Below are 21,908 nucleotides of genomic sequence, written 5' to 3' on the forward strand. Positions count from 1 at the left end.
AGATTGTATTCTCAGAGGCAGCTTTGATTTCTGGTAGTATACTGTGAAATTGGGTTGTGAATGGGATAACTGCATTAAGAGATATTTGTTGGCAAAGACTTCTCAGAAACTTCTTAGGTGCCTGGTCAAGTAGTGCTAGGTAGATCCCACCCTCTTAGGTTTGGAAGGGTTGTACAGGCCATCCCCTCAAAGTGGAACCAAGTGGAGGTATGTCCTGGGCAGAGAGGGGGCAGAAAGAATGGTTAGTACTCAAAGGGACCCAAGTGGTACTGAGTTCATCTGGTCCCAGGGAAAGAAGCTTAGGACAGGAAAAGCAGCTAACTGTGCTCATAATCCCCACCATGGCACATTCTTTATATATTTTCCAGAAACTGCCTAGTTGGTTTTGATCCTAGAATGGGATCACATGACTACAAAAAGCTTACATGGATTATTTTTTTTTGAGAGCCCTATAACCATCCGTTGTAACTAGCAGAGAATAATGGGGCACAGCAGTCATGATAGCTCTCAGTCCTTGGTGCCTCCTGAGCGTCAGGTGTTCTACCAGGTACTCCCCATTCATTATATCTAATTCTGACAAGCCCAAAGAGCCAGAATTCCTAATGCCATTTTACAGAAGCAGTCACTGTGCCTGATAAGAAATGGCACAGCTAGGCGTTGACTACCATGTCCATGTGGCCCAGATAGTACGAGGGGATTGTTAGGAAAAAGCTGGAGCTTGAAGTCACAGGGACAGGACCAGAACGGTGTGACCCATTGAGGTGCTTCAACAATTGGCAAAATGTTCAATCTCCCCTTGACTAGAATCTCTGAGAGGTATTCAAGAGCCTGAACTTTGAATGAGTCCATTGGGACAGTGGTTCTTGAACTTGAGTGTGCACCAGACTCATCTGGAAGACTTGTTAAAAACAGATTGCTGGCCCCCATCCCAGGGTTTCTTATTAAGTAGGGTTGGGGTGGGGCCCAAGAATCTGCATTTCTAACATGTTCCCTGGTGACACTGATACTGCTTTGAAAACCACTGTCATGGGCGATTCTTATGAATATCAAAATGTGAAAACCATCTAACTGCCTAAGGAACAGGTGATAATAAAGATCTATCAAAAGACCACCCTGGTTTGGGCTTAGAGCTCTCTGACTAACCTCTTTTACATGGGAGCCTGGAAACACATAGGGTTGTGGAAACCACCTCTGTCTAGGACTTTCAAACAGAAGAGGAAGGAACTGCCGCCAGTTCTTCAGTTGTTTGTGTACCTCTCACTTCGGCAACGCCTTCCTTGTTTCCCGCAGGCAGCATTATCAGGGTCCCCGAGTGCCTGCTACACTTACTGAGCAGATACTACTCATCTGGCTGTTTTCTGTACATCAGCAGCAACATAAAGTAGGCCATGCAGCCTCCTAGTGGACTTGAATGTCCTCTTCCTCACTTCTTGGCTTGTGGAAGTAATACTCATTCTTTGGGAACCATTTCCAATACCACCTCTTCTGTGAAGACTTCAAAAGAGTTGGCTAATCCCACCTCTGATTCTCCTTCTAGCCTCATCCCCTTTCTGGGACCTACCACCCTGTAGGATGTACAATTCACAGTGTGGACGTCTCCCTGTCAAGCTGTGAGTTCCAAGAGGACGGAGTCCACGTGAAAGTCATCTTTGTATCTGCAGGGTCTAGGACAGCACCTGGCCCTTGGAAAGTGCTCCACCAATGTTCACTGGGCCCACCTAAACCCACTTTTGGGCCTGACATAGTAGCACCTTGCATGTAGTTGGAATTCAACAGTATACAATAAAGACGGTCAAGGCCTACATAATAGTATAATGAATAAGACCTATGTCTAATTAGAACATGATTGGAAGCAACCAGGAGATGACGTGGTTGTACCTCACAATCCTGCTACTGGGGCCAGGATCTCTTTTTTTGCCAATTATGTCGCTAAGTCATTTTGTGTGAATTGCTGTTTCATACAAAACAGAAGAGTTGGACTTCAGAACAATTTTTTTTTTTTAGTTTCAGAACATTTTGAGTGGCGTATACTCGTCTCACCAGCCTTGTTAAGACAATTAGGCATTTGAACATTCACTTGATGCGCAAACCATTGTCTTCAGGTTGCTGTAAGATGAACCTACGATAAGATAACGGCACCCACTTCTCATCTCCCCCCAGGATGGGATGGGAAGCTGAATGCTTCATGGGGGCAGCTGGGGAGATAAGAGGGTGAAATTCACTTTTGCCAACAACTCCACCACCTGAGCCTCACTGAAATGTCTCAAAACCTCAAGACATTTATGTAGGTTGTTGGGGAAGAGTTTCACGTGGGCAAAGAATATCCTGATTAAAGATCCAAACATTTTCATGGTGAGACTTGTATGCGTCAGGACCATCTGTTGGTGGAATTAATAAACCATAGGTGCTAATTTGTTAAAGAAAAAGTAGATATCTGGAAACGAGAATACAGAACTGAAAACAATCTTTGATGGTACAAGGTGGAAAATCTAATTAGAATAGGACTTAGTGTTAGTTCAAGCATTTTTGTGACAATGACTGTGTGACTATTTCTGCCTCTAAGTCCTACAAGTCAAGCTGCTTGGTAGAATTTTTTGAAAACCATTCCCTTCTCTAGAGTTTTACATTGAACTAAAAAGGCAGTCTTGTTTTTTCCAATATCCTTCTTCTTTAGGTAATAGATGTGAATGTAAGTGTAGCTCAGAAATAAGATATAGTTAATGTAAATGACAGTGAATTTTCTAAGTCTGCCAATTAAGCAGAGACACATTTCTCCTAAATACCCCCCATTCTTTCCCCCTACCATTGCCTCTTTTTTCTTAGCTGGGACTATTACAGTAGCCTCTGAACTGAACTCCTGACCTCAATTATTTCTTCCCTTTGAAGGATCTTTGTAAACACATTTGCTTTTGGCACTTGATGTCCAAAACCATCCAATAACTTCCCAGCACCTTGAAAGATGAAGTCCACTAAAGGTGGTCTCCTCAGTAGCTCTCCAGCCATATCCCATGGAGTACCTATATTATGATTCACATGCTGATTTTTTCTGGGCAAGCACCCTGCTTTCCCCCCTCCATGCCTCTGCTTAAGCTTCCTAGGGTGGATTAAAACAAAACAAAAAAATAAAAAAATTTCTTCAACTTTTTTCACCTTGTTAACTAAAACTTTAGGTTTTTAAGTTTCTGTTCTTCCACCAGGAAGTCTTCCCTAAATTTCCAGTTTGAATGAAGTGTCCCTCTATATCCCAAAGGTACCTTTTGTTTAGTTGTTTTATCACCAATTATATTATTTAGAAATCTTCTGTTTCTTTTAAGTTGTAAATACTCAGAGGTCAGGAACAGTGTCTTATTTATCTTCGTACCCTGAAGAATAGAGTAGGAACTGACTATTCATTGAGCTTAGCCAGATAAAAGAGAAAGTGAGTTTCTTAAATGTATACCAGAATAGAAAACTATTTTCAATTTAGATTCTAAAGAACTAATCTCTAATCAGCAGATGCCTTTATAAAAGCTGTGCTTACATGAGAAATTAAATCATCACTTAGACCTTAATACAAAGAACTCACCGTTAGTGCTTTACTTGAAAGTTCTAAAGGATTCTTTTCAGCTTGATGGTGTTCTATTAGGTTTGTTTCATTAATTGAAATTGAAAGCCAAGATTTGTCCCTGCCAGATCATTAAATGAGAGAACATATAAACCTAGGGACAGATTACCAGAGAGAAGTCAGCTGCAAGGTATACTGGTGCCATAGCTCAAGGGCCGGCAACTTCTTCTTAAAGGGCCAGAGAATAGCTAGCTTGGGCTTTGAGGGACCCAGTCTCTCTGTTGGAACTACTCTGCCACTATAGCACAAAAACAGCTGAGGACGATACTTTAATAAATGAGTGTGGCTGTGCTCCATTAAACCTTTATTTACAAAAACATGGAATGAGTCAAATTTGGCCCATGGGCCAATATTTAATCTGCACATAATTCAATAAATCAACAAATGTGACACTTAAGTATGTCTTTTTTGGAAAGCAACCAATTTGAGAAAATAATTATGTTCAATCAAATAAAATCATTCTATTTGGGATGAAAAATTTTATTGTGGTCAACTGTACTTAACCTTGTTGTAAGTTGATTTATGTTTGCAAGACACATAAGCCTTACATTTTCTTCACTGTTTTACCTGTTTAAGCTTTTCACACCGTCTCTCAAATAAATGTGTGTTTCTGTCTCCTCCAGTGAACCACAAGGAGGGACGCTTTAATTCTCTTTATCTCAGTTGCTCCAGTGTCCAGCACAGTGCTTGACACAAAGCAAGCACTCAACACTGTAAAGTAAAGGAGCAACAGTCAAGCCAATTCAAGATGCCAGTTATTTGTTTTCAGTCATTTGGACCTAAAGACTAATACAAGGTGTGCCAACCACATTAGCTCTCCAATTAGCTGTGCTCCAGCCAGCCATGGCTATGATCTAGGCAGCGTGTCCTTTTTTTTTTTTTTTTTTTTTTTAATATATAATGCCTTCAAAATATTTCCCATATCCCCTCCCCTTTCCACCTCCTTGCCTCATAAATCTGGGCCTTTGCTTGGAGAAGAAGAGCCCTTTCTCAAAACTCACTACTGCCAGCTGTAAGCGGACCCTCACCTGCCAGTCCTATCATGTGCAGGCTTTCCCCACCCTCCCCAATCCTCACATCATCCAAGGAAAGGAGAGGAAGAGTTCAGCAAACCAACTGGAGCTCAAAACAGCAAACCTCGTGCTGCACCCTCACAGCCATCGACCTTCAGAGATCTAACATGTCAGCACAATCCTGGAATTTTGCTTTAGAAATTAATTACCGTAATGGGAGTGCACCTTCCTTCTTGCATGAGATTACCAGATCCAGTAGATAAAAATAGAGGAGGCTCAGTTAATTTTTAACTTCAGATAAATACTGAGGGAGACATACATTAGAAAAGTATGAATTTTTTTTATCTGAAATTGAAGCTTATGTAGGCCTCCTATATTTTATCTAGTTACCCAAATCTTACAGGATAGGCCGAGGTGAAAAAAAACAACAACGCTAAGGCACCCGAAGACAAGTACAACAAACAAGGAAGCAAAAAACGCCAATTTACAGTCAGAGTTAGAGAGGCAGCTAAGCCTGTCACATCATAGCAGGGAAGCCACCACACCTGAGCTGCGGGAGCTCTCTCAGGGGAACACTCCACCCGAGCGCTTGGCCCCTTCCCAGGTAGGGAAGCCTCAGAACCACCTTCAGCTCACAGTCCTGACCCTGAGGTTGCTTAGTGCCACCACCTGCCCTGGGTGGGAGTACCCAACACCACTTTTCAACAACTGCGTACAACTTCCTTGGAGGCGCACTACTTTTTCCCCTCTTGCTATTACATAGACATATAGACCCATATAATGTTTTGGAGTAAGACTCTTGAAGTCAAGGTGGCATCACTGAGTTCCTGACCTCACTGGCCGTGACCTGGGGAAGCCTCCTGGCCTCAGTTTTCCTGTGTATAAAATAGGAATACTGGGTGTAAATAATCACCAAGTTGATTTGCCCAGAGATTGGCATGTTCATCAGCTGAACTGCTGTTGGCAGTTATTATCATTGCATTTTTCTATATGGCAGAGAAATTCAGATCCTGGTTCCCAGGCTTCCCCACCAAAAGTGCCTCCAAGTCAAGCAACTGTGCTGGCCTCAGAATTCTTGGCGCCCTTCAGTCCTGCGACCCTCAGGAGATTCTCCCCCCTTATTGCCTCCTCCCAGCCTAGAACAGTGACTCTTAGAGTGGACATGCTGAAGTTCCTTGCTGGATGACTTAAACCCCTTCAAGGACCTGCTCACACCAACTGGCCACGCCCTCGACCTCATCTTCAGAACTTCTCCACCTCCTGCATCTTACAGTAAGAAACCCCACCTTCCTACTTGCCATTTCCCCCTTGCCTACTCATTGTCCTTGCTTGCTCTCGAGTTGAATTTAAGAGACAACTTTCTAGCTCTATTCCTCCCTTTCTCTCAGGAAATGCTTAGTTCTAGGTGTTGAAAAGCACTGAATTAAGTGTTCTAAACTCAGCATCGCAATTTCTAATTCTCGGTTACTTTGGGTTTTTCAGATCACCACTTTGACTCGACTTCATGAATTAAAAAGGAATAAAAACCATGTATCCCACTTCTTAGTATGAAGAACTTTGAAAACTCTAGAAACAAATTATAGTGAAAATCCTGAGGCATATATATTTTTCTGCTATAGTCTGTGTTATTCTTAACAATTTGGTAAGAATATATCAGGGAATTGCAGAGATTGGGGATATCACAATAATCAGATCCCTAATTATGTACCTCAGCCTTGCAGTTTTCAGACTTTTTAAACCTGCCATACAATTGACCTTTAAAAAAAAAACCGAGCCTTTTTCTCAGATGGGTCTGTTGTTGAGGTTCTGTTAATTGATAACTGACTAAAATGCCTGGTGATGAAGGACACGGAGGTTTTGTTTAAATTGTGAGCTCTGTTGAATAGTCCTTCACACTTGAGTTGTGGAGCTGGAATGTTTGATCTGCTCTGACTGTCCCCTTCGACAGAGGGGACAGGGGGGCTCCTTTCAGAAGGGGCGGCTTCACTGGCACACAGCACTGTCCCAAGGCTGGGGAGAGGAGAGGTGGGAGACGGGTGCCAGACATTCTGTACCCTCTAGCTGTGCTAGCTTCTGAGCCGAGGGGTAGGACTTCAGATCAGAGAAATTGATTTCCCCAGATAACAAAAAACAGCAGGTTTCCTTTGCTGAGTACAACAGGCTGTGGTTTTTATGGGGTGATGAGTCAGTACAAGTCTCTAGTAACACCTCCTCTATGAGCCATCTACAGAGAGAGCAGGCAGGAATCACTACCACAGTCTTGGAGGGAAGTTTTGATCACAAGTGACTTAAATACCAGGTAAAAGGCATGACTAACAGGAGGGAGTACAGGTTGCACACTCTGGAAGTCAGGGAAATGAGAGGTTAATATCAAATGGGGAAACTAAAGAAAGCTTTGTGGAAAAGTTGGCATCTTTTTAATTTGCATTAATGAATATTTGAATAGAAAATGATGGCGGATGTGCCAAGTAAGTTCAACTCAGGTGATGACAAGCACTGAAACGGTGAGGTCCTTGGTGCCTGTGACTTTCCCAAATTTTTGAGAAAAAGAACAATGACTGATTTATAAAGCAATCACTAACATTTGGAGGGCAGTACCCTTTACCTGGTATTTAACACAAATGACTAACACAAATAGTCATCAGAACTCATACCAGGCAGTCAGACTCCAGAATCCATATTCTTAGTCATTTTATTGCGCTGCTTCTTTAAAGCCTCAGAATCTGGCATTTTGTGATGGAATAATTTTGGGTATGCCTAGAGATTGAGGATAAGTTTCTGATTTTAAAAGGTTTACCCCTCAAATCACTAGAGTTGGTTACATTGCTATTGTGACTATAGAAACTTAAAAGTATATTTTTGAATATCTGTATTAATGGAGAAGAACAGTAGCATACAAAAATCACCTGCGCATTGATTACATTACATTACTTTTAACAATCACATGGCACTTGAGTAGCTTGGGAAAAGGTTAATTAGGATTTAACATTACCTCCTGTACGTCAATAATCACAATTTTGCCATTAGGAATAACTCAACCATTCTATCTTAACACAAAAGCTACGCAACTCCCACTTCACAGACTGGAAAAATTCAGAGCTCACCTGAGATATGAAGTTTATCATCCATGTCTTCTGCCCCCCATGGAAAGATGCTGCTTTATACACAGGCTGCGTGAGCTCTGTGAGAACTCAGATACACTGAGAGAATCAATTATCTGGCAGAACAGGGCTCCCTTTAATACAGTTAAATCACAGGTGGCTCACACTCAAACAAGTGGGTAAAATTAAGCCCTTCAAAGGTTGAATAAGCAAAGCGAAGAGGCCCTTTCTTAGTGCTCCTTCTGCAGAGTCATAGTGCAAAAAGCCAAGGCACCAATATATTCCACCTGAGAGTCTTCATTTGGATCCGAACCTGGGGAAGTGCCCTTGGCTAGCTGAGTATAGGAAGCCTGTTGTTTAGACCAGCTCAGTATCTAGTTCCCCAACTGGAAACATCACCACAATTTTCTTTTAGCAACTTTCTTTTCCTATGAGAGCTGACTTGGTGTGAGCAAAGTGCTCGGGCCAAAATTTGATTAATCAGAATCTTTCCCAGGAATTTGAATATTGAACAGAGTGGCATTAATATGGGAAACAAAGCTGACTCACTGTCATAACAGCACCCCAAAGAGACTTTCCAAAATTCCTGCAGTCTGGACCCTCAGAGTGCCTGGTTCTTCTTCTTATCAAAGCTTGGCCACTGAGTTTTTCCTTGGCTATCCTGTATTATTCTTGTCAGTTTCTTTTTGTTTGCTCAGGTTAGCCAGAGTTGTTTTTGTTGCTTGTAACCAGCAAAACCCATTGCAACAACCATGGAAATCCACAAACAGAAAGGTTTGGGTGAAGATGCCTATGGGGCACTTTGTAAAATATCTTCTGCTCAATCAGACTCAGCTCATCCTGGGCCTCATTTATCAGACCATGAGGCTGAGGGATAAAAGGACTTCACCAGGGCACAGAGTTAGAAGCCAGGCCTTCTAATATTTTCCACATCAAAAGTAATGACACAGGGCGGGCCACGGTGGCTCAGCAGGCAAGAATCCTTGCCTGCCATGCCAGAGGACCCGGGTTCGATTCCCGGTGCCTGCCCATGTAAAAAAAAAGTAATGACACAGTCTTTCTGGTTGGTTTGCTGTGGCACACAAGCAGGCAACTGATGCAAAATGCTATTTCAAAGACCCCTTCAATCAATTAATCAATGAGTATTTATTGCAAGGCACTGTGCTAGGCACTATGGAGAGTACATGGAAGATAAGACCAAATTCCCTGCCCTCAAGGAGCTTACAATCTAGTTGGGAAGACAAGGCATACAGACAAGGAAAATTAAGTAACAATACAGGAGTTAAGTTAAAAATGCAAGATAACAGCACAAGAAATTTCCAACAGTAGTACCTGGTTAATTACTAAAGGGATGGAATTGACAGGGATTGCTGCTAATTTAGATTAAGGATATTGCTGGGAACTTAAGTAGGGTAAAGCTTCACAGATGAGCTGAGCTGGAGCTACCCTAGGACCGTGGGGGTGAGGGTGGGAAAGAAGAGTGAGGAGCGCATTTCAGGAAGGGGCAGCCATAGGACCAAAAGGCACAAGAGGTGAGACCAAGCAAGCAGTGTTCAGGGGTCAGTGAGGGCTCAGTGTAGCTGGATAGAAAGTTAGGTTGTTAGAGTAAATAGGGCTTTAAATGATCAGGTTGAGATTTTATCCTTTTAGCAATAGGGATGGGGGAACTTACAAAAAAAAAAAAAACCCAGATATAATTAGATTAATTACACAAAAGACCTAACTAATCAAGAGGAAATATTCAAGTTTTATCTTGGACATTTACTTATAGAATTTAACCCTCTCTGTTCCCAAGGAGGATTTGAAATAGCATCTTCAGGGTGTCATTCCAAAGGAATAGCTCAGGGTCCTCTAGCTGTGGGGTATGGCCAGAGACTTTTGAGTCCCTCCATGATCCCAAATTTTAAATAGGCTCAAGGGTGAGCTAACAAATTCCCTGATAGGCAGGCAGGAAAAATGCTCCCAAAAGACAAGTATCTTTACAAATGACAGAATATTTATTAACAATACCTTTAAAAAAAGATTACATCTGCTAGATCACTGATAAATATCATTTACACTGGGGTTGGGAACTACCTAGGGTGTCATTTTTTTTTCATTCATTTTATTATTTTGTCGATTTTTTTTGCTTGTGGTTTGAATCTTATTTTACTTTAACATAGAAGTAACCATATCAAACTAAGAAAGGAACACAGCTTGAAATACTGACAATATTTTTCCAGTTACACCCTAATTTTTATACAAGTGGAATCCTGATTATAACTTTATTGAATAAATATAGCTGGAAGGTTGAAAAGTTATCTTATTTGTAAGCAAAGATGACAAATTACAGGCAAATTTGAGCTCTTTGAGAAAGAAGAAAAGTTGGCAGCATGTTTACTGTGCAAATTTTAATAGAAAATTTCATTGCCTTTTATATTCACTGTTTACTAGTATCAGCTTATAAAACCTCCCCCTTCATAACAAATGGTTCTTTTCATAAGAATACAGCTTCGTTGATATTGTCATTTTCCAATGTGTAATTTCAAGACTTAGAAGGTAAAGCTTACAAAGCAACTAGGCTACCTATTGCAAAACAGGAGAATCATCAAGATACCATACAATTGTACTAAAGATCTTTTGTAGAGTCGTATGAAAAAACTTCTTTGTGGCAACTATTTGCTGAAATAGGAGAAATCCGCCAAACTCCATACATGGTTTTGATTCAAAAGGGCTCTATTATTAAAGAGATACATGTATTATATATCAGAAACTTTGTAAAGAAATCATGAATCCATCAACAAAGAATTTGTTTTCAAATGTACATTCAAAACAGATATATTTAAAGATAGTAAAATCATTTCTTATCCTTTGAAAGATTCAGTTAACTATAGTAACTTTTGGTCTATGTTACTACAGGTTATGTAACTTTGAATTTAATGTCTAAGGTAATGCTACTACGAAGACGATGCTAACTTAGAGCGAAAAGAAAAGTCTTACCGCACAATGCTAAATTCAGGAATGGGAATATTGCACAGGATGCCTCTTGGGCAGTGAATTTAGGGTTTGAGATTGCAGCAATTCCTAAAACGATCTCAAGTTGGGTTGAACAAGAAAATTCACAGCGGCATGGGAACACATATTCTACATGTCAAAAGGACTTGATTCAATTCATTAACGGTCAAAGGAGCATTTACATAGAGTGGCCTTGAGTTACAGACCAAGTCTTTAGCAGCTCTGCCACTCCATCCTTGTAAAACTGTACAAGTAATTTGCAATTTATTTACCAAGATGGGTTTCAAACTCTGTCATCAAAGGAAATATTTTCAAATCATAACTGTATGATTGTGTTGCCCAGAACATTTTACAGCCAAGGAAAAAATTAATATCTATATCATATGTTAACTTTAAAAAATTCTATAAAACACTAAATATATAATAAAAAATATGCATATAAGGACATATGTAAACTGCTTTGGTAACATCATATTACAGATGTTTTCAGTGCATTGCAGAGTTTCCAAAGAAACTTCAGACAAAGCTAGATTTGCTTTGAGGAAGTACTGTATAATGCCATTCCTAAAGAAGCAAAAAACATTTTTTTTCCAGTAATAAGATGTACTTGAACAACAATATTACTTAGTACTGGGTGTCTTCAAAACAACTAGCTAAACGTTGCTTATATCATAAACAGCAAGTCCTTTAGATAACTTTTGTCATAAGCTGGACCTCGCTGTGAGGGAAATCATGATTGTGCTGATGGCTGACAGCGTGCACGCGTTTGACGTGGAAGCCCCGGATCCTCTCGCATAGGCATCTGGAAAGAGAGACAAAGATCACTTGAAAGGGCCAGCGGTCCTGGCTACAAAGGGAGGTGGGGGCTGCGGAGCTTTCTGAAACAGCAGAACTAGCTGGGTTCCCCTGGAAGCGCTCAGATTTTAATCACTTTATAATATCACCTCTATGACTTCTTACTATGAACTGGAAGCAGGTTTGGGGACCTCTCGACCTCAGTTTAAAAAAGCACTTGGAGCTTCCGGAGAAGATGGAGGCTTAGTAAGGTGTGTGTGTCTTAGTTCCTCCTCCAGAACAACTACTAAATAACTAGAAACAGTACAGAACAGCTCCCAGAGCCACGACAGAGACCAGACACACAGTGTACCCCAGTCTGGAACGGCTGGACCAGCTACGAGACTCCATTGCGGTGAGGTCTCTGAGCGGCGCACGCTTCCCCAGGCCGCGGCAGCTGGCAGCTGGCGCCCCTCTCTCCCTCCTTCCCGGTCCAGCTGAGAGACTCGGAGAGGCGAGTTTCCCAAGCCGCGGTGGCTGGCGGCCGGCGCCCCTCCCCCACGCACAGCTTCCCGGGCCAGCTGGGAGCCTTGGATCAGCGGTTCCCCAAGCTGCGGCGGCCGGCAACCAGAGCCCCTCCCACACACGCGGCTTCCCAGGCCAACTGGGAGCCTCAGATCGGTGGTTCCCCAAGCCGCTGTGGCCGGCAACCGGCGCCCCTCCCACACACTGTTTCCCGGGCCGGCTAGGAGCCTTGGATCAGCAATTCCCCAAGCTGCGGCAGCTGGTACCCCTCCCCCACAGGTGACTTCCCAGAGGGAAAGGAAAGAGTCTCCAACAGTAGTAGAGACTGAGCCCAACCTAACACCAATAGTGGCATTAATGAACAACTTCTGACTACTAAAAATAGGCCCTCAGCTCAGGCGAAACTGATCAAGGCAGAAGTCGCCTATTGGGCTAACTGAAAAAGAGGAAAGGGGGCAAAACAGAGCCTTCTGCGGCTGTTTCTACGGAGGCTTGGCTGACTCTGGGCTCAGCGCTGGGATAACATAGGTTGCAACTGCCCCAAACACAGAAACAGGCTGCTTTCAGGGCTCTCTACCACCTGAACCTTCCCTGCGGGAGGGGTGAAACGCAACTCAGGTGGAATCCCTCTCTCAAGGAATTCAGATCCCAGGACTTCACAATTTGAAGCCATTAAAACCAACCTACAACCTTTCCCCTGTCTCCACCACACACCCAGCAGCGAGAGTCTTCCAAAGTTAAAGGAGCCACAACATCTTTTGCTGGTGGGACCCGCAGACGGACAAGCAACACATACTGGGCAGGATAAGAAAAACAGAGCCCAGAGACTTCACAGGAAAGTCTTTCAACCTGCTGGGTCCCACACTCAAGGAAATCTAATTAAATGCCCAGACGCCAGCAAAAAATAACAAATCACACCAGGAAAATTGAAGATATGGCCCAGTCAAAGGAACAAACTAATAGCTCAAATGAGATACAGGAGCTGAGACAACTAATTCTGAATATACGAACAGAAATGGAAAACCTCTTCAAAAACCAAATCAATAAATTGAGGGAGGACATGAAGAAGGCATGGGATGAACAAAAAAAATGAAAGTCTGAAACAACAAATCACAGAACTTATGGGAATGAAAGATACAGTAGAAGAGATAAAAAAACAATGGAAACCTACAATGGTAGATTTCAAGAGAAGGGGTTAGAATTAGTGAACTGGAGGATGGAACATCTGAAATCCAAAAAGAAACAGAAACTATAGGGAAAAGAATGGAAAAATTTGAGCAGGGGCTTAGGGAATTGAATGATAATACGAAGCGCACAAATATACATGTTGTGGGTGTCCCAGAAGGAGAAGAGAAGGGAAAAGGAGGAGAAAAACTAATGGAAGAAATTATCACTGAAAATTTCCCAACTCTTATGAAAGACCTAAAATTACAGATCCAAGAAGTGCAGCGCACCCCAAAGAGATTAGACCCAAATAGGCATTCTCCAAGACACTTACTAGTTAGAATGTCAGAGGTCAAAGAGAAAGAGAGGATCGTGAAAGCAGCAAGAGAAAAACAATTCATCACATACAAGGAAAACCCAATAAGACTATGTGTAGATTTCTCAGCAGAAACCATGGAAGCTAGAAGACAGTGGGATGATATATTTAAATTACTAAAAGAGAAAAACTGCCAACCAAGACTTCTATATCCAGCAAAATTGTCCTTCAAAAATGAGGGAGAAATTAAAACATTTTCAGACAAAAAGTCACTGAGAGAATTTGTGACCAAGAGACCAGCTCTGCAAGAAATACTAAAGGGAGCACTAGAGTCAGATACGAAAAGACAGAAGAGAGAGGTATGGAGAAGAGTGTAGAAAGAAGGAAAATCAGATGTGATATATATAATACAAAAGGCAAAATGGTAGAGGAAAGTATTACCCAAACAGTACTAACACTAAATGTTAATGGACTGAATTCCCCAATCAAAAGACATAGACTGGCAGAATGGATTAAAAAGCAGGATCCTTCTATATGCTGTCTACAGGAAACACATCTTAGACCCAAAGATAAACATAGATTGAAAGTGAAAGGTTGGGAAAAGATATTTCATGCAAATAACAACCAGAAAAGAGCAGGAGTAGCTATACTAATATCCAACAAATTAGACTTCAAATGTAAAACAGTTAAAAGAGACAAAGAAGGATACTATCTACTAATAAAAGGAACAATTAAACAAGAAGACATAGCAATCATAAATATTTATGCACCGAATCAGATGCCACAAAATACGTGAGGAATACACTGCAATTACTGAAAAGGGAAATAGACACATCTACCATAATAGTTGGAGACTTCAATTCACCACTCTCATCAATGGACAGAACATCTAGACAGAGGATCAATAAAGAAACAGAGAATTTGAATATTACAATAAATGAGCTAGACTTAACAGACATTTATAGGACATTACACCCCACAACAGCAGGAAAAACCTTTTTCTCAAGTGCTCATGGATCATTCTCAAAGATAGACCATATGCTGGGTCACAAAGCAAGTCTCAACAAATTTAAAAAGATTGAAATCATACACAACACTTTTTCGGATCATAAAGGAATGAAGTTGGAAATCAATAACAGGCAGAGTGCCAGAAAGTTCACAAATACGTGGAGGCTCAACAACACACTCTTAAACAACCAGTGGGTCAAGGAAGAAATTACAAGAGAAATTAGTAAATACCTTGAGGCGAATGAAAACGAAAACACAACATATCAAAACCTATGGGACACAGCAAAGGCACTGCTAAGAGGGAAATTTATTGCCCTAAATGCCTATATCAGAAAAGAAGAAAAGGCAAAAATTCAGGAATTAACTGTCCACTTGGAAGAACTGCAGAAAGAACAGCAAACTAACCCCAAAGCAAGCAAAAGGAAAGAAATAACAAAGATTAGAGCAGAAATAAACCCTATGGAGATCAGGTATTATCACTACCCCATTTAACAGAGGAGGAAATTGGGGTTCAGAAGACCAGCCAACTAGTAAATGGGCTGAATCAGGATTCAAACCCATGTCTTCCTAAGGATACTCCTCTTCTGCAAACCACATAATCACCATTCTTTTAAAGCTTTTTCTTATGTGCCTTATATTTTTCATAGCAAGAGGCTACCAGCTGTCATTCAGAGTTTCATTAGGATTGTAAACTCTCTTTGACCAACATATTGAAAACTCTCTTAAGGGAAGAGATTATGTTTGCCCAGTTGTATCCTTTTTCCTTTAATGCCTAAGCCTTGTAATTGCTTAATAGCTATTTTTATAATGAATGAAAACAAGAATCATCAGTCAGACTGACAAAACAATGCTTGCACTGATAAGAAAGCAGGAATCCAGACTTCAACGAAATGAGATAAATAAACCTCCAAATAAACCTCAATCTTATTGTTTTTGTGGCCTGCAGAATACTTCCACATTTTACCATAAGTCTGCCTCCTTTTCAACAGAAAGTAGATCCCTTGTTTAGCAAGCTGTACAACCCAAATTCAATTTGTATGTGGTGAAATACAAAAATGCCTCTAGCATTCGCATGCAAAAAAAGATGTGGCAAATATAAACACCATCTAGAAAAATTTGCCAGTCACACCCACAGTTCTGTAGCATGGTATCATGAAGTCTCAGTTTCCATCTGAAATTCTGCTCTGTTTAACACTAACAAACATTTATTTAACCCCGCTTAACATGAAAGGCAAGTCGGGGAAAGGTGAAATGACCAGTGAAATTTTTCTATTTTGATATGAGGCACCCGAGTTTTGTAGGTGCAATTAACATTACTTAGTGGATGCTTTCCTAGAACTTGGTATCAGCCAGACATAACAGGCTCTTTCCTCATGTGAAAATAATATGCTGCTGAGATATTAGCGAAAATAATATTTGAAAAACACAATGGAATTATTTGCTCAAGAAAGAATACCATAACTCACTGTTCAACAATATTTGCAAACAAAGATAATCTGACTGTAGACATGGGTTTATATACATACGTTACCTACTCACATTCAAAATAAACAGTGTTACATTCAAAATATTTTCAGCTAAAGACTCTGAATTATATTGTTTCACTGGAGACAAACTGCTACAGTATTTTTCAAGACCTGTTTTACTTGTTCCTGCCAAATAAGTCATGCTTTTAACTTTCAAACTGTAATTTTGGGGTTATAGAGATACAAACACCCTCTTGGCTGAGTCTGGAATGCTATAATCGGAGTTTTGATTGGCAACTGATTAAATCAATCAAAGCTGGTCACCCTGCATTTGTGGATGAAACTGCTTGAGATCAGCAAACAGTGGTCTGAGGGAGAGGGAGGGTACTGTCCATTTTTATTTTAAATCTTCCTTTGTAGTCTTAATTTCTGTTAAGCCTCGTCTCAGCTGGGAGGCTGAAAAGATAAGGCAGGCAGAGAGAAGGAAGGAAAAAGTACATTCTTACTTGATATCTTTGGAATTCGAATTTGTTCACTGCTGCTGCCATCTCCTCCATCACTGAATGGCTTAATTTCTATTATATAGTCTTCATCAAAAGGTAAGGAAAGCTCCACCGACGTTTTATTTGTTTCAATGACAGATGTGCTGCTTTGTCTGTTCCATCTGTACAAGACCTTCCAATACAGAAAGAACAGGTGTCAGCTGCCGTCCTCACAAAGGCCCCAGCGACGGAGCCTGCGTTTCTTTTCACCTCCTGGCACCCGTGAAATGCAGGGATGCTGAGGTTGTCAGGCTGCCCATAGACATTTGGAAGCTGCCTCTATGTCGAGGGCCATTTCTGTGGTTGCCATTTCATTATGAGGAACGTTTTTTTAAGCACACTGCAGCCTGTGGTGGGGGCAGCATGTTTCTACTAACATGCTATGTGTGTGGCCCAATATAAACCAGAAAAATGGGAAAAATTAATACCTCCTTAAAGGTGCACAGGGCTCAGCTATACATGAGAGGCTTTGGCATCGCAGTGAGTAGGCTTGTCTGTTGTGTGAACATGGACCACTCACTTCACCTCTCTGAGCCTCAGTTCCCTTGACTACAAAATGGGGATAATGATACCACCTTTCTAAGGCGTTTTCAAGAATGTACAAGACTCAAAGGAAGCATGTAAGAAACAGCATCCATGAAGCCTTAAAAGGAACAAGAGATAGAAACACACTTGGCAAAGGTTAGAAGCACAAGGCAAGCCTGCCAGCTTATTATTATCATTAGCAATTCGGAGAGAGGGCATTCCAACCCAGGGAGAGTACGAGCTACCTAGAAGGGGCAATCCCTGTGCATCCAGAAATGTCTGTATGTAGCAACAGTTCCACCTATGCTGCTTTGTTTACTTGCTTGGCCCTGACTGGGCTCAGAATTTGGGTTGGTGACTCATTTGATGAGGTGCCCAGCTGGCCCGCCTGAAAACTAATTCATCCGCCTGATGCCACCTGCTCTGACTGGCATCAATTCCATGAGGAACACAATATAAAAACCTAGAGAAGTGCATCTACCTTTCTGGATGTAGCAGTAACAGTGACCGTGCTAAGTATCTAACTCACATTATCTGAGTGCTTACTATAAGCCGGGCACTTTATCAGCATCAGAATATTTAATTGTCATCACACTCCTATAAGGGAGGCATTATTATTCCTTTTTATAGATGAGGAAACTGATGCCCAGAGATGTCACGAGCTGGTAAGTGGTAGGGTGAGGACTCGCAAACCCACATTCTTAAACCACTCTAGCCACTTCTGGTTTCCCCCTACAATAAAAAGATAGGGTTGGATATGATCAGTGTTTCTCAGCCCTGGCAGCATGTTAGAACCCCTTGGGCAGCTCATAAAACTATAATGCTCCAGCCCTGTAGTTCTCAAGGAGGGGGAGGGGAACTGTATTCCAGGGGGTGTTTGCCCGCATCTGCTGACATACCTGGAGGTCACAAGAGGTAATATTTTGCATCTAGTGGGCAGAGGCCAGGGACGCTGCTAAACATCCAACAGTCTGGGAGGCAGTCCCACAACAAAGAATTATCCAGCTCAAAATGTCAGTCGTTGAGAAGTCCTGCTTAAGTCCAGACTCGAGAAGTGCTGCCCGGGTTATGGTCTTCAAAGATCCGCAGGTGATATTAACGTGCATCCCGGGATGGAATCATGGGTTAGAAACCCACTCCATTTCACAGTGCATCCATCACAGAGGGCTGGTGAAAGCACTGATTGCAGGGCCCCACCTTCGGAGTTTCCCGTGAGAGGTGTGGAGTGGGACTCGAGATCCTGAGTTTCTAAACGAGTTCCCACATAACAGTGATGCCGCTAGTCTAGGAACCACACTTTGAGAACCATAGGAGTAGTTAATCCTTCTCTGAGACCCCCCTAGAAGTTCTGATACTTCGAGGTTAGAGATATAAAATCACTCTTCTATCGCTGGACAAAACCAACTACAAGTGAAATTCATAAAATTCCCTTAAAACGGTTTAGATCCCATTTGTTCACTGGCATTTCATCACCTTAATTTATGTCCCTCTAATACAAGGCAGAAAACACAATTTCCTTAAGGCAGAAAGATTCATAAGCACACCCCCACCCCCACCCCCACGCCCTCCTTCTCTGGCTCACGGATTGTAACAGACTCAGCATCCCCTTGCTAATGACCAGGCTCAAATAAATCCTCAGGCACATCTAGGAGCCACGGAGCTTCTCATCACCGCCCTTCAGGAGAATGGGCTGGTTGATGCAATGCAAGGTCACAACTGGTTTTGAGGAATAAATTGCTTCTTTGATTTACCTCTGGTCCTTGCCAGAGCACGGCAAATTCAACTAGTTTCAAATATAAATCCAAAAGAAACACTTCCAGGAAAAAGCAGCCCTTTTATCAACATTGCTTATCAGTCTTGTAATATTAGGCACTGCAGTGGAACTTAAATAAAGGCCTGAAAAACCTTTATTTACACCAAACTCTTGGTTCACCTGATTGACTTGAAGACTGGGCTTGCATCGCATATAAGCCAGGATGGAAGATAAGGTGAAAGAGGAATAGTGAGAATAGTGAAAATAGCAGCGAACTTTATTGAATGTCACTATGTGTCTGAACACTATGCTCACATGGATTACCTCTTGAGGTTGACACTGTTATTATCCTAATTTCCAAGATGGGGAAACTGAGGCCTGGAGATGTTAAACAACTTGCCCAGAGTTCCCCTGCCACTTAGAGCCTATATCCTTAACCAAGATCAGCGCTATCCCCTTGTGTGTACTCATGGATGAGCTGCTTCCCTCTCTGGTCTCTATGTCCATAAATGCAAGATAAGGATGTTAAACAGTAGAAAATTGAGACCCATGGGCCACATCCATTTATTCTTTGTTGGCCCTCACAGTATTTACATTAAAAAAAATTAGATGTCAATATTTAAAACAATAAATTTTACATTAAAAAACTCACAGTTTTGGGTTATATTGAAAAAAAAAAAAAGGAAGATATGATCTATATTCCTATCTGGTAACAACTGCCTGGAGCTAGAAGCCACTGCCCATTTTAGACAATCACAAGCTCTGCAGTTTGCCATAGTCCCCCCATTCCCTATTGTTTTGCATTAGCATGTGCCCACCTCAGGACCTTTGCATATCCTGTTTGCAGTACTTAGAACACGATTTCCAAGAGAACTGCTTATCTCTCTCCTTCCTTTCTTTCAGGGCCCACCTAAAATATCACCTCTTGCAAGAGGCCTTCCCTGGTCTTTATATAAAATAACAAGCCTCTCTGGTCTATCCTATCGCACTCTCTCTTTTGCTAACTCTGGTTTAGTTTTCTTTGTAGTACTTTATTACCACTTGATGTGTTTGTTGCTGGCAGGTAGAATAGAAAAGTGGATAAAAGCAGGGACTCTGGATCCATACTGCCTGTTTTCTGATCCCAGGCCTCCTTCAACAACATAGCTGTGTGACTTGGGCAAGCTACTAAACTTCTCTGTGTCACAGTTCCCTAAATGGAGCTAATAATTATACCCATCTCCTAGGGTTATTATGAAATTAAAATGAATTAGGGCCATGACGTGTGTGTCTGTGTCTATAGTTTTTTTTTTTTTAACATTATCTGTTAAATGAACTGAGCCGACCTCAATCATTTTTATTGCCTCCCTGGCTCTGAATGCAGTTGAGTCTGTGACATGCAGACCAGCTGTTCTCTTTTCAGATAGCTTTGACATCATAAAGTAGCTTGAGGATTTGTGCTGAAGGCAAGTTCTGGGCCTCAAAGTTTCTAAAGTTGACTCCTTACTGAACGTGTCTATCCAGGCAGAAAGGCCATCAATCCAGAAGTTCAAGTGAAAAAGCAAAAATAAACAAACCCCAACGCCAACCCCTGCAGGATTTAGCAGGAAAAGTAAATTATAGAAGGAGAAAGTCTAATAAAAACAGTAGCCATTTTTAATGAGTTAAATTCTCTATCAGAAAAATTGTCATCAGACCCACATTTTGTTCGGCCTAGAATCCCACCTGTGAAAGTGGCATCGGGGGCACTTCTGGAAATGTCATGGGTGGGACCATGCCCGCCCTCCCCAAAACATACACACATAACCGGGGAAAATGAGACTGTTTTCATTTCTGTAGTGTAAACACCAAGCAAACGAAACCAGAATGTAAAAACAAAGCAATATAAAAATAAGCCCTCATTTATGGGCCTAGGTTTCTCATTCCCATCCCACCCCCTCAGTAATCTTTATTTCTTTACTGCTTTAGGGAGAAAAAATAATCTTTTTATAGTTAATAAACTCAACCTAGTTTTAGTCCTATCCATACATACGTATTTGAATTCTCTATCCCCCAAACATTTACATGTATTTGTAGCAATTCAGTACCTACAGTCAGTTATAACGAGCTTCCTTCGGATCTAACTAGGCAGGAACAGAGAATCTGGCTCCTCCAATCCCAGCCTTAAGAAGCGGAGTGACTGAGTTAGAAACCAAGAACTTGAAAAGTCCTCTTTCCTACCAGCCCCCCTTTCTTCTACTGTCACCACATGCGGTTTCTGCAGCATTTCGCACACTTGTCACCCCTCCATCAGCGGTGCTTCCTGAGACACAGAAGTCCCAACATGGGATGCCACTATATTATTCAGAGATAGCCTAGATCTAGAAGATACAACGGAGCAAATGTGAAAAACCATATTTGGGGGAAAAAATCTAAATCTGTGGCTTAAATAGGTTACATCCCTGGGTCTGCTGCTAGCATCTGAGAAGGTTCCAGGGTTTTAATTTGTCCCAGTGCTGTATTCTACTTGATATAGATAAAAATAGTTTCCCCAAATCTTATATAGGTCTTTTCTGGGAGGTCAGATGCGCTTGTTTTTATCTTGATCTCTTATATTCCACCACTGTCTGCTGAATTGTGTCTTGCTCAGATGAATCTTAAAGACGTCTGCAAATGTCTGTTGAGGTTAAAAAAAAAAAAAGAAGAAGGACCTTCCTGGAAAGGTATGACTGAGACTGGCTCATCTGACAGTTTTTGAGAGGGTGCAGGAGTACAAAGAATTGGTGACTAAATAATAATTATTACCCAATTTTTCATCAAAAAATGTCTATAATCTTCTAGATCCTGTCGACTGAAGCAAACTTCAGCTTGCATACTGAGCTCCTGTGAAAGCCGAGGGCATTCCAAGTCACTTTACTTAACAGGCTTTAGTCTTCACATCTGTAAAATGAAGGGGTTTGGCTACATCTCTAGGATCTATCACTGAGCTAACTCTTTGCCTGGATGCCTGAAATACTTTAGGTGGCTCCCTGACCTTCAATTTTATTTCCACTTGAGCTTAAAACCTAGTTAAAGGTTATCCATAGAACTTGTGTTGCTTCCCTGAGACTCCTACACCTTTCTGCATTTTTATTGCACTGTTTCTACAGGTTCTAGTGGGAAAAA

General features: G+C 41.5%; 1 protein-coding gene across 1 annotated transcript in view; it reads right to left on the bottom strand.

Annotated features, from left to right (window-relative positions):
- Window positions 1–10,576: 10,576 nt before the first annotated feature.
- Window positions 10,577–21,908, bottom strand: part of CNTN4 (contactin 4) — an 831,113-nt gene continuing 819,781 nt past the window's right edge. Inside the window, exons 23-24 of the mRNA XM_077130352.1 lie at window positions 16,472–16,640; window positions 10,577–11,514 (exon numbers count right to left, since the gene is read on the bottom strand). Of these exons, the coding sequence (XP_076986467.1) occupies window positions 11,414–11,514; window positions 16,472–16,640 (270 nt within the window). The 3' untranslated portion in view covers window positions 10,577–11,413. The remainder of the gene's footprint in view (window positions 11,515–16,471; window positions 16,641–21,908) is intronic.

The sequence above is a fragment of the Tamandua tetradactyla genome, chromosome 15, assembly GCF_023851605.1.
Source record: "Tamandua tetradactyla isolate mTamTet1 chromosome 15, mTamTet1.pri, whole genome shotgun sequence".
In the NCBI taxonomy this organism is placed as follows: Eukaryota; Metazoa; Chordata; class Mammalia; order Pilosa; family Myrmecophagidae; genus Tamandua; species Tamandua tetradactyla.